General features: G+C 35.6%; 1 protein-coding gene across 4 annotated transcripts in view; it reads left to right on the top strand.

The window, feature by feature from the left end:
• The window catches only part of DLG5 (discs large MAGUK scaffold protein 5), a 111,118-nt gene that overhangs the window by 70,896 nt on the left and 27,175 nt on the right, over positions 1-13,047 (top strand). For 3 of the 4 annotated variants that reach the window (XM_086466693.1, XM_086466692.1, XM_086466691.1), the window contains exons 7-14: positions 702-1,014; positions 3,865-4,095; positions 6,178-6,362; positions 7,005-7,130; positions 7,858-7,990; positions 10,920-11,047; positions 11,711-11,886; positions 12,418-12,521. In XM_086466693.1, the coding sequence (XP_086322819.1) occupies positions 702-1,014; positions 3,865-4,095; positions 6,178-6,362; positions 7,005-7,130; positions 7,858-7,990; positions 10,920-11,047; positions 11,711-11,886; positions 12,418-12,521 (1,396 nt within the window). The remainder of the gene's footprint in view (positions 1-701; positions 1,015-3,864; positions 4,096-6,177; positions 6,363-7,004; positions 7,131-7,857; positions 7,991-10,919; positions 11,048-11,710; positions 11,887-12,417; positions 12,522-13,047) is intronic. The other variant, XM_086466694.1, reaches the window with a different exon arrangement.

The following is a 13,047-nucleotide window of genomic DNA, read 5'->3' as shown; positions in this document are numbered from 1 at the left end:
AGATTTCTGATACATCCTTGTACTTCTCCTATAGTGTATTCTTCTTACCTTCATGCTCACAGTTCTGAAAATAAAAAAGAAACCCAGATTCTAACGTGTTAGGTCTTTTGTACTGCCAGTCCAATGATATCTTACAGTGAAGAATTTCTCAAAGGGAGCAGGGCGATGGTTTTGAAATTATTTTGAAATTTTCTCTAACCTATCCATTACCAACCTTGTAGCATATTTGGGCATGTGGAAGTAGTTCTTTTTATTCCAGCTTCTGCATTTGTTTCCCTTTTTCCCACATGCCTGAGAGTGTGTACTGGGAGAATAATTAACTTCTAAGATGAGCAGAGCTCGACACAGTAAATGTAGTTAAACTGGTGTTATTAAATAATGGCTATGTTTTGCGTTCCTTTTAGAATATTTTTTTTTAGAAATTTACTTCTTAATAATTAAAGTTATTCTAAGTTATTTCTAACAATTTTTATGTTTTTGTTCCTTAAAAAGGTTCTCTAATGTTCCCGAAGGTTCACCAATATTCCTAAAGCAATAATTAGGCTAACTTTTATTTTGCAGCACTGAGAGTACATTGTCTACGTCGTCGCCTGCGGTTGTGTTTTACCAATGGATCCATTTGGTTATCCAGCTGAATCCTTAATCTATGAAAAAGGACAATGAGAAACAAGTATCTTATTTGCGTTTCTGCTTGATTTTAGATTTGAATCAGTACAGCAGGAATTAAGCAGTGCCACAGCACAAAATAAAGAGTTGCAGAGAGAGATGGAACGATTACAGTCAGAGGTGACAAGGTTCAAAACGATGCAGCTGAAAGCAGCAAAGGATGCAGAAAAATACAAGGAAGAAAGGGATTCAGTTTTCAATGAATACCGCCTAATAATGAGTGAGAGAGATCAAGTAATCAAAGAGGTAGATAAGCTTCAAACAGAGCTGGAGCTTGCAGAGTCCAAACTGAAGAACACTTCCTCTGAGAAGCGAGTGGCTAGTGAAGAGATGGAAGCTCTAAGACAGGTACTAACCTATTGTTTTGATGGGGAAGGGAAATGAGTATAACATTGTTGATGCTAGAATCAGAAATGTGTGACTGATAAATCGAAAGTAGGAATGCACTGTGAAGAGGAAATTCTGTGCTGATATTTTTTTATAGGAGTCCTTTTTGCTATCAGTTGGTTTTTTCATGTTTGAATAGAGTACCTGTCAGTTCACTTGACTTAATTCTGATCTGCTGATTATAAATACTTCCTTTACTGAGTTAATCTTCTATGCCTTCTCAAGTAATGCTCTCTGTAACAATCTAGCTCCAAGTATTTGTTATTTTTAACTTCTAATCTCTACAGGAACCACTGAATACGATCTACTATGACTCAAGATGGTACATGATAAAGTAGTCTGAAATATTTATGCAAAGCCTGTGCTGACATGTATGTTCTTACTCATTTGCCCTCCTGCCTTTAAATTAAAAAGGATATTTTGAAGATTTTTCCTAGAACTCAGGCATGCCTTAAAGTGTGTGAAACCAGAACTTTGTATTTTTCAGCAATATGTTCTTGAAATGCTTATATCACAACCATGTTGTAATGATGTTGTTAAGGTTTCCAAAACACAATTTGCTGCTCATCTTCATTTCAGCTGATATGCATTCACTTGACCCCTTGGTTTACAAATACTTAATTTAGCATAAAATAGATACAAGCAAACTTACTCCGTTGTCTATAAATCTCATTTTACTTTTTTCACAGCATTACATTTGAACAAGGTGCCCTTTATGAAAAAAATACGGTGTGGAGCTTTTTAACAATTGTTGAGGGACGTAATGTGGATTGTGACATGGCATCAGAGCTTTTAAAAATAAAGAACTTCTGGCTTTAAGAATTCACACTTTCACCCCTGTGTATTTTTCAGCTAAGTAATTTAGCTTTGACAGTGAGAGGTTTTAATACATGTCTCATACCTGTTCTACTTTCATCAAAGCCATTAGGTTCTCATGAGTTCAGCCACTCAAAGCTAGGGATTAGATGTTACGGATTTCTCCCTCTACTTTCCTCAGTAGTTTTTTTGTTTGACATAATCTTTTGCTCCAGCAAATACTTACAATGTTGTGTTTCATGTCAGTAGTAGTCAACTTTCCCCTGTGTTTAATAGACATATTGTATTTTATCCTTATTGCACTGTGTTCAGATGTGAGAACTTTATTCAAACATAAGAATTCTTCACAAATTCAGAATTTTTCTTCAAACTAAACCACTACTTAATGTTTCCAAACGGAAGCTGTTCTAGTCAGCACCAAATGGCACATTGCCCTGTGCTGTCATGTTGTAAGTTTGTGCAAATGTCACAGGAAAATTCAGAGGTGTAATTTTAATACTGACCATTAGAAGCAATGGCTGCTCTTATTCGGACAGTTTATATCGAGCATGCTGGAATAAACTGTGGCAATATGTACTGTTTCCAGTCACCTTAAAGTGCTGTAAATTCCTGTTTAATGAAGGGCTTGCTGAGAGCTTTGCCTGTGCCTTGATACTTGATGACTTTCATCTCAGCTGCATGCAGGAAAATACTTAATATATTTGTGTAAGTTTTATACACACATTTGAATGCACATTTTATACAGACTGTAATTAAGCTGTGCAAAATGTTGCTTCCGTTACTAAAACTTGTCTGTACCACCAGATGGGTCAGGGATTTCTCTCTGTAGGTACAACAGAAACTTTTCCTGATGTTGAAAAAACTTGAAATGTTGTTGTTGTTCATTGATATGTTTAAAGTTCTTGGAGTGAGTCATTAATTCTAGTGTTTGTCTGTTACTCTACAGCAAGAATACCTCTTTTAATATCATTGGAGAGCTGTTTTAACAGCGTGACTAGCCTTAATTAGATGCCATATTTCACAAACAGTTACGCTAGTACAGCAAAATGCATCTGTGCTTTAAATAAATGATCTTATTCCTGCAAACTATAGAGGAAAATAGAATGGAAGTCAATTTATGACATAGTGTCTTTCTACCCTTAAGTATTTGGACCCTTTCCTTATTTTTGTCATCTGTTTCTGGTAATGTTTTTGAGATGAAATATCAATAGTTTCCAGCTAGGAGTGCCTATATGTAGAAGCACATCTTTGTAGCCATTGGCTTAATGCTTCTAGAGGGCTGAACCATCTGAAAATTTAATGTCATGAAATTCAACTGTTTCAATGCCTCGTTCTTCCAACAGGAAGTCTAGTTTGAACTATTTCAAAAGGGCAGATTGTATTTTAGAGCTACATTTGCCTCATCTTTATTATTATGATGCAGTTGCATTCCACATCTAATAAGATGCACTGTCATTCTCCTTTATGGCATACTGTAGTTTTAACTTCAAACTTTCTGTAGTTTGCACATTGGTATCTTACTGGCATATGACTTTAATGTCCCTTTAAAGCTTATGGGGAAGCTATAAGATACTTACAGAGCTGGGTTGTCTAAATTATTTCAGACTTATAAAATTAAGTGTGTTGCTTAAAAATATTTGCAATACATTCTTACCATTTGCCACATTTAAAGCCTTTTTTTGAAACACCAAGTCCAACTGGTTAATAACCTTCCCTCATTTAGGTTCCTTAAAACTGTGGGTGCTCCCAGATTTTTGCTCACTTTTAACATAGCACTGTGCTAATGTGATGGTGTGATATCTTTAGTACCATGTTTAATATTCTCTGCTAGTACTTACTTGTATGTAATGTGAGCACACATCTGTTCTGCTCCCATTTTTCAGGACGTTAGTGGTAAACTTTCTAGGCTTTTAAGGTGTCAGTGTGTATCCAGTTGGAAAGATAAACTATTTCCTTCTGTATTTAACATGCTGCAACCAATGTATCTTGTTTTAGGAGCTAAACTCAGCTCTAGTGGAAAGAGATCGAGCAATTTGTGAGAGGAATGAGCTGCTGGAAAAATACTGTCATGAAGTGAAGGACAAAGCTGAGGCCCAGAAGGAACTTGACCAAGCTTGCAAGGATATAGAGGCAGTGAAGGAAGAAAGAGATGTTGCCAGGAAAGAGAGAACAGAAGCTATCATCCAGAGAGACCATCTACTAAGGGAATATTATCAAGCCCGTCAGGTATTGCAGGTCTTCACAGATGTCTTTTTCTTTCTTAGCTTCAAAGGGTCAGTAATTTTCACGAGATTAAACATCCAGGCACATTGGGTATCTTCCCCCTTTTCCCAGAGTCACTTGTAAAATACCTATGTATAAATACATCCACATTTTTCAAGATGTAGTGACAGACCTTCTTGTTTGAAAAAAATACAGTCATAAGAAATGAGTTTCTGTTTGTAAAAATAAATGGCAAATAAAATATTGTGATCCAGCAGGTGGCTAGGCAGTTTATTACCTCCTGGTAGGCTTTTTGCCATCTATAATGTGTGTTGTTAGTGCCTGTGACCTGTTTAGGATGTTAGCTATTTCTAATACTTCTTAAAGGAAGTTAATTGAAGTGCAATTGTAAATTTTCTCATCTGTACACGTTCTTAGTATAAATATGCTATTCTGATAATTTATACCTCTGTGTGGGTAAGTAACATTTTTACAATTCTACACGTTTACTGATGCTGTTGTGTGCAATACTAAACGTCAGTCCACGTACAACTGTAAATGTTTATATATTAATGTAGTATGAAAATACATAGTATCACAACTTCTGTGCTCTTGAAACAACTAAGAAATACAAAATTATGTAGTATTAAACTAGAATTTTTGGGCTGTTTTCATTAAACTTATATTCTCTTTTAATTGAATACCAACTCTTTACCAGTGCAAAAGAAGTTTTTAGTCTTGCCCGTCATACTGATTTGACAATGCTAAATGAGTGTGTGGGGCAGCAATTAAACTATGTTTTCAGTTGTACTGGAAATACATATTTCATTGTATTTCGTTCTTCATGGCCGAGCCAGTGGGATTTTGGAAACTTGTGCTTTTCTCAAGGAATCCGAGTAAGTTTGGGTGAACTTTGCTGTGACTTAGCAATGGACCTGCTCAGATGCTCACCTTTGGTGGATTCTAAATCAAAATTGACATTACAAGTGCAAATGTCTGCTGTTTGATCTGAGAGGGTTTTTTGATTGTCTTTTTCCTGCCAGTGGACTGGAATAGAAGAAAGTGATCCTTGGAAATGAAAGAGACAATCAAAAGGCCAGACATAACTCTTCATAGCCTCTGTTTGGTCTTACTTGTTGCAATTTTTATTTTTTAATGTTGAGGTGAGAATGTAAACCTGGGATTTAAGGTTCAGTGCTTTGTCATTTTTTAATATAACTCAGAAAAAAAGAACATTTAAAGTGTATTAATCCTGATTTAGTAGTCTCTCTTTGATATATGTGCATTCAGGTCTTAAAAACATTACTCCGAAGTTTAATCTTTAATCAAATAACAAGTCTTGTCAGATTCATTGGATTTATTTATGTTTTTGAAATGAACGATGTAAAGTTGTTTGCAGGCCCACGACCTTCAGTGCTTGCGATGGGCTGTACTGTTGTAGTTGGCTTGTATTTATTGTGCTGCAAGCTTGGAGTATTCTCTGTGTATTTGTCTTACTATTGTCACTGTCTCTCTTGTTCAAAATAGAGACTGTTAGAGGAGCAAGTTAATTTAAGAAGAAAGTTCTTATTTAAAACAAAAAACATTCAAAGAAAACTTTTTGGAATCTCATTGCTCTGCTTTGGAGTTATGGGACCTGTGTGAATCACAAGTCTGGGTTGTGAACGTGCATATTTGATTGTCCCAGGGTAAATAACAGAAGTCAATGCAGGAAATCTGTGTTGTAACTGCACATAATTATGTAACTGATTTCTAAATATCCTTTAAGTTGTTTTTTTATTTCTGTCTGCCAAGCAGAACAAGATAGAAATACAGAATATCACTTCTGAAATACAGAAGTTCACTGATGTTATTTTGAAGTGAGAATTTGTATTAATGTAGATTGTATTCACATGAATCTGTGTGCCACTGAATGAAATAAATTATAGCAGGTTTTATCTTCCCTCCCCCCCCCCCCCCCCCAAGTTGCCATTAAGGTCAGTGAACATTTTTCGTGGAAACAGGAGAATTGAATACATCAGGCAACACACATATAGTAAAAGCTGTTTGTGCATTCTTACCTAAAAATTGTGCCTGAAATACTTACCTATGTTTCTTAATTCCTAGATACAAGATTCTGCTACCCTAGACATAGAAAGAGCAAACAAAGAAATTGAAATGCTTCGGAAGCAATATGAGGCAATGTCACAAGAATTAAAGGAAGCTGTCCAGGAAGCAGAAGTAGCCAAGTGTAGGAGAGATTGGGCCTTTCAAGAGCGGGATAAGATTGTTGCAGAAAGGGAAAGTATACGGTAAAGAAATCCTAGATGATGCATGAGTGGTATTTGTAACACCTTGTGTGCAGTTGATGCAATTCTAAGACTTGCTGGATTTTGTTAGTGCTTTCTTGTGCATTAGCTGTCACGGGGTGATTTTTTTTATTTTTAAGTTGAGGGCACCTTGCAAGATCCTTTGCTTTATCTGTGCTTTCATACCCATAATATGTCTCTAGTGAATACTATAGAGCCTAACAGCACTGCTACATAGGAACAACAAATTATGAATTATCTTAGGCATGATATACCCAATCCTGCTGTAGCTATAGTTCTGCAAATAATTCTTTAGCTGTGGAACGTTTTGCAAAAAGTACCCAACATATTTGCTACTGAATATATGTAAGGAACTAAGGGAAAATACTTTAATCAGATTTTTTTTTTCTTCTAGTTTAAAGATAAGTAGAAATAGGGTTTTGAAAGTGGCGAAAGTTTCTTCTGTCTTTACAAGCTTTTCCTTAAGACCAATTACATAGCAGATGTAATTTTTTTCTTCCTGTTTTTTCTTTTGAACGCTTTTTTAAATTTTGTATTAACTGTACAATGTAAACTAACTGTAAACTAGTTTGTTACTTTGATAGGTTTTTAAGTAGCTAAATTGAAACTTGTTTGCTTTTGGAGGACTTTGTGTGACAACTTAAGGAGGGAGAGAGACCGGGCTGTGAGCGACTTGGCTGAAGCTCTTCGCAATCTGGATGATATGAGAAAGCAGAAAAACGATGCTGTTCGTGAACTGAAGGAACTGAAGTATGTTAGGGAAATGATCAAACTGCATGGAAGTTTGTGATAAAAACTTTGTTTTGTTAGCTGTGTTTGCAGGTGAACAATACATCGTTATAGCTGTGGGCAGCAGTTATTCATGATGTTGTATATGGAAACGTTGCTTATATTTTTAATAATTGTGGAAATTGTTGTGATGGGCAGGACCCTAAGTCTTACTATCTTAACCTTTTTGTCTTACTAATGACACACATAGTCTAAGCTTTGTACTGTGGGGATACATTTAAGCAATATGGCATTCTTTCAGTGAAGCTGGATTAACTGCAATTTAGTTCCTCCTAACTATATTCTTACTGGTTTATGAATGCAAGGAAGATGTGCGCCATACGTCATCTCCAGGGGTTGTGGAAGAGGTTTTGCTGTTGATATTTATCATGCCCTGCGTGTCTTGAGCATACTGATGCAGCTTGTCTGAGGGTACATTAAATGCGTTTTGGGAGATGTTAGAAACCTAGTTGTGCACTTCAATCGTGTAAAAATAATGCAAAAAATGTAAGATTATGTTAAGACAATATATAGAAAAAGAAAGTCAATTTGATAGCAGCCCGAGAATGTTGGAAAGATGGAAGCATGGGCCAAATTTTTGGCACAGCTTGGATTTTTCAGTTAGAAAACAAAATACAAGGTATCTCACGATGATAACGTTATGTGTCAGTTTATTTAAAATGGTTATCTGTGTCTGTAATTTGCCTAGGGAGAAGATGGAGAATCAGTTGGAAAAGGAGGCCAGATTCCGTCAGTTGATGGCCCATAGTTCCCATGACTCAGCCATAGACACAGATTCTCTGGAATGGGAAACAGAAGTGGTAGAATTTGAAAAAGACAGAGTAAGTCAAAAATACAAACTGCATTATCTTGTATATTAGCTTTGAAGTAAATTCTAACATCTTGATACTAGGTATGATTAAAAATAACTCTCAATTTGTTTGTTTGTTTGTTTGTTTTTTATGTTCTTTGCTGATGTGTGAGGAACCACACACTCATATGCAGCAAGCGTGGTAATATCTAGATGAAAGTAATTGGCAAAACCAAGCTGTTATACCCAAGCTTTGTATTCTTCTTCATGTGAATTATAAATAAAAGTAGTTCCTCCATCCGATCTTGCAGGGTACCCAGGTCCATGTACTGTAAAAAATATCTTTTCAGTTAAACATTTAGTGTTCTTAAAGGTAGTGATTCATTGCAGGACTGGCAGTGCTAAGGAAGCTGAAAGTTAAGATGTGATGGAAACAGTGACATCGGAGAGGCTAGTCCTCTGTTCTTACAAGCAGTATCACCTTATAATCTAGGCATAAAATAGTTAAGGATTTACATGAAGTTATTTCTCCTACTTTTGCTCAGATTTGATGGTTAGAAATTTTAAAGTATTAAAAGTATTTATTCATGATGAACGTATATTTTAGGGCAACACTGCCCTTCATCTTAAAAATCTGGGACGAAAGGAGATGCTAATCTCTCTTGCTTGTCTGTAGAGGAAGTTAAATCCCTTTTTCATTTTGGCATATTAAATAAAGTTCTTATGTTTAGCTTTCCAGATAACATCTACATCCTTTCATTATCGTAGTAGTAGTTTTCTCTATTTAATTTTATTTTTCTTCATTGTAGTCTAGAATTTTCATTTCACCGCTTTGTATGCAAGTCTTGTATGCTGTTCTATTCAAAATTTTTGGCTGGCACATCACACTGTTTGCTAATAGTTATTTTTTTCACCGCATAGAACACACAGGTGGTCTTCCAGATTGTGTTTCATTTGTAACAGCTTCTGCATATACCAGAATTTCTTTCTCATTCCTGAATGACAAAATTTGTGATTTGATGCTGTCAAATTAAACCGTTTTATTTTACTGCAGTATTTGGCGTCATCTTTTTTTATGCTCTTCCAATCTGTCTGTGTCCTGACAGCGCATCCCAACAAAATCACTAATACATTCCTTTTTTGACACTAAAAATACTATTTACTATTATTATATGTTGAAATATATACATTGAAAAGGCTGTATGATCTGAGTACCAACGCTGATTCATCAGGACCACAGTCTATAAAATTCTTTCTGGGATAACAATTCCTCTTTCACTATGCTTTTTTCATCTCTTTTGATCAGCTCCTCCATCTTTGGGTTCTGTGCATTGCCATCTTCTCCGTTTTAGCTGATAACTAATAATTTTGCTTTTCCATTGTCTGTAAAATTATTTAGCAAGTCTAGTATATGCTGTACCTGTGATAAACAACATTACAGCTGTTAAATTTTCCATTCATATGCAGTTATTTAGTTATCCTTTACTTCGAAGATAGTTCTCAATGTTTTTGCATTACTGAGATCAAATGTGTAGATTGTCATTTGAATATATGTTGCCCTTTCCTAAACATAGGGATAACACTTGCTGCTATCAAATTATAGTAATAATATTGTGCCAACCTTTATTAGGTATATGGGAGAATCATTGCTGACCTACCAGCATTTGAATTCATGGATGGGGGTTATAGAGTTGAATACATTTAAATCCTTTTGGTTTTGCTTCAACTTCACCTGCCTGCTTAAATTTGTGTTCTACATAAGCAGTCAGCTCAACTGAGAGAAGGAATATTCACTTTTCCGCTCTGAGGCTCTGCAATGATACTGTAATCTCTACTCGATCTTTGTTTTATGTCAACCCCATGCTCTTCCCTGTGAAATTTTTTCTTACGTATAACATACGTATCATAAGGATTTTGGTATATTTTTGGCAGATTTAACTCAATTTAATTTCTGGTAAATATAATTTTTTTTTTTTTAATGATTTATCTTCAGCTTTTATCAGTGTCTTTTGTACTCCCTGAAGATTTTGTGCTTTTTCAATTTTTAAGGGGATTAATCATCAAACCATGTCTAGAACCATGCCTTACACATCTGATTTAAGCTGAAATTTTTGCATGTTGGATTTTAAGTTTCAAGTATCATCTCCTTTCAGTATGCTGAGATGATCGGTCCTGCCGATTTCAAGTAGAGTTCGCTGATTTTTATAAATGTACTATTTAAAACTGAAAATAGCAATAATACCTCAGTTTGTGATCAGTTGGTCCCAGTTTATTTTCTTTACACAGGTTTTTTTTACAGCAATCTTGACATTTACCAAAGTAAACACTAAATTAAGATTTCCCTGTTTGGTTCAATGACTGATTTGTTAAAGATGTTTATCACTTTTTGCATTGAGGATGATCTGTTTGGGGCCAGGGATGGTAGAATATTGCCTCTAATCTGTATTTAGAAATGGTGCCCCATAATGTCAGTGCTTGCTTTCTTGTTTACTTCTGTTCTCTAGCCATATCAAAGTGGATGTCTTTCTGAGTTCATCATTAAGACACAATGCTGTTTCCTTATCTTGACAATTGTTTTTTTCTCCACGTAATGCCCATTCTTGGGGAACATGTCCTTGTTCTCTCATTACACATACTGCATCATACCTTAAAACAGTTCATATGTGTCTGAATATGCTTTCTCATATGCTTTTCTGCTGTCCTATTCCTCTTTGGTTAAATTCCCCATCTGCATTATTTCAGCCTTAATCTGAGAGAGAAGGATCATTCTAATGCCAGAGGATGCCTAATAACTAATGGAATTGTGAGCTTATACATTGAAGTACAAAATATAAAATTTGCCAAGAGCGGGTAGCCTGTAAACATAAGCACATAGTACAAACATGCAGTAATGCCTCTTGCTAACAGACAGCGGCACAATGGTTGCTGGCGTAATTGAGTCACTTGTTAATATTTATTAGGATGATATGGACTTGAAAGCACTTGGTTTTGATGTGGCAGAAGGTGTGAATGAACCATACTTCCCTGGAGACTGTGGGATCTTTGTTACCAAAGTAGACAAAGGAAGTATTGCTGATGGTCGATTAAGGTAGGGTTTGACTTTGGAAGATACTTGTCTTTTGTTGATCATAATAAACTGAACATGAGTATATTGTAAATTGTCTTTGGTTTTGCCCATTTTTATCATTGGTCATGTGTATATTATTAACGTTGGTTGGGAAGTCGCACTAAGACCAATGCCTAAAAGCATCACAGAAATTAAACACTGTTGGACTTATCCATTAAAACTCACCAGGATTTGAAATGTTTCTCTGTCTCACTTGCTCCATTTATTTATCTCCTCAAACTTCGATCTATTTCTTTAAATTTTGGAAAAGGCATGAGGGTGAGCTATTGAGGGAGGGCAAGGGGAAAGGAGACAAGAATAAGAGATAATTTGAAACTTGCTCTTGTTCCTGTTGTGGATTGGAGAATTTTAATAGTTCTCCTTTGTCCAAACAGTTGCTTTTAAATAAGGAGTATTCATTAGCGATTTGAGGATATACTTTTGCTAGTGAAGTGCAGACTAGAAGTCCTGGTTTTCATTTAGCTGCTATTTAATGCTTTTTCAGGAATGGAGAACTCCAGATAATTAAGGTTTAGTGTACTGAGATCAGCTTTGTGGCATCCCTTTTCATGAATGTTATTCATGTGCTGCATCCAGCCACGTATGCTTGTAACACTTACCTGCTTATTTCTGTTTATCTACCAGAGTGAATGATTGGTTGCTGAAGATAAATGATGTGGATCTTATTAATAAGGATAAAAAGCAAGTTATAAAAGCTGTTCTAAATGGAGGAGGTGTTATTAACATGGTGGTTCGAAGAAGGAAGTCCTTAGGTGGGCGAGTGATAACACCTCTTCACATCAATGTTTCCGGACATAAAGGTAATGGTTATAAAGGATATGTGTAAATGGTCCCTGTTTGTTTAGCCAAAAATGGCTTGACATAAGGTACATGTTCTGACCCTCTGATTAAATCCCACTTAAACTGTTACTTCCTCCTAGATAGGGATATTTATTAATTGGTTTTAGCTAAGAATGTTAATATTGATGATAACTTTATTCTGTAAGTACAGGTTTTCTTTTTTGGTTTTGGGTGGGTTTTGGGTTGTGGGGTTTTTTTTTTTTTAAATACTTGGTTCTAGTCAGCTGCCTGCGTAGAGTGTTACTAGGAGTCTAAACAAGACACTTAAACCCATTAGTCACCTCAGCTTTGTGTGTTGATATTAAATTTTGGGATATCCAAAATCCTATTTTCCCCCCACTGTTTTCCTATTTCTTCAGAAGGGTTTTCAGAAGTTGAAATTCAGTTGGTTTGGTAGTCATATTTCTTTATTGTGCAGGCAGGTAGACATGCTGTTTGAGCAAGGTATTTGAATTGCAAGAGTAAATTCATTTCTTCTGGGTGTATTTCAGATAGTGGGATCAGTCTAGAAAATGGAGTATTTGTTGCTGCTGTTGTGCCCGGAAGCCCAGCTGCCAAAGAGGGTTCCCTTACTGTGGGAGATAGAATAATTGCTGTAAGTCTTAAGAATGCATTCTCCTTTTTTAATGTTTTAAATTTATTTTAAAGTGTTATCATTGATATTGCTCTTTAAGATCCAAAACTTTACAATTAATTTTTTACTTTCACTCTATTATACCTTTTTTGCATATTCAATAAATATTTATTATAAATCAAGATGTTTGTAGGCTAAGTGATTAATATAATGTGCAGGTTGTTTGCTACACTTAGTTCATATGAGAATTTTTGACTCTTCGCACTTGGCTTATGTATAACAATAATTGTGATCTTTATACTGAAGAGGAAAGGTCAGTTCCAAAAAGACATCCCTTGGCTGGATGAAAAGTTTCATGTCTTGTTAAGTTAGAATACACAGATGTCATCCATCTGGGTGGGAACTTTTCCGCTGTGTGCATTTGCAGCCTTAAACGACCTGTCTGATTTATGAACTGCTGCGAAACAGAAGGTAGTTACTGTCGGTCTACAAATTAGTAGAGGCTAATGTAGTGAAACAAGTGTTGTTACACTATGTCTCTAGGAGG

The sequence above is a fragment of the Leptosomus discolor genome, chromosome 6 (assembly GCF_034619465.1).
Source record: "Leptosomus discolor isolate bLepDis1 chromosome 6, bLepDis1.hap2, whole genome shotgun sequence".
NCBI classification, from domain to species: Eukaryota; Metazoa; Chordata; class Aves; order Leptosomiformes; family Leptosomidae; genus Leptosomus; species Leptosomus discolor.
The sequence above is the reverse complement of the archived record's forward strand: the minus strand, read 5'-3'. Positions and strand labels throughout refer to the sequence as shown.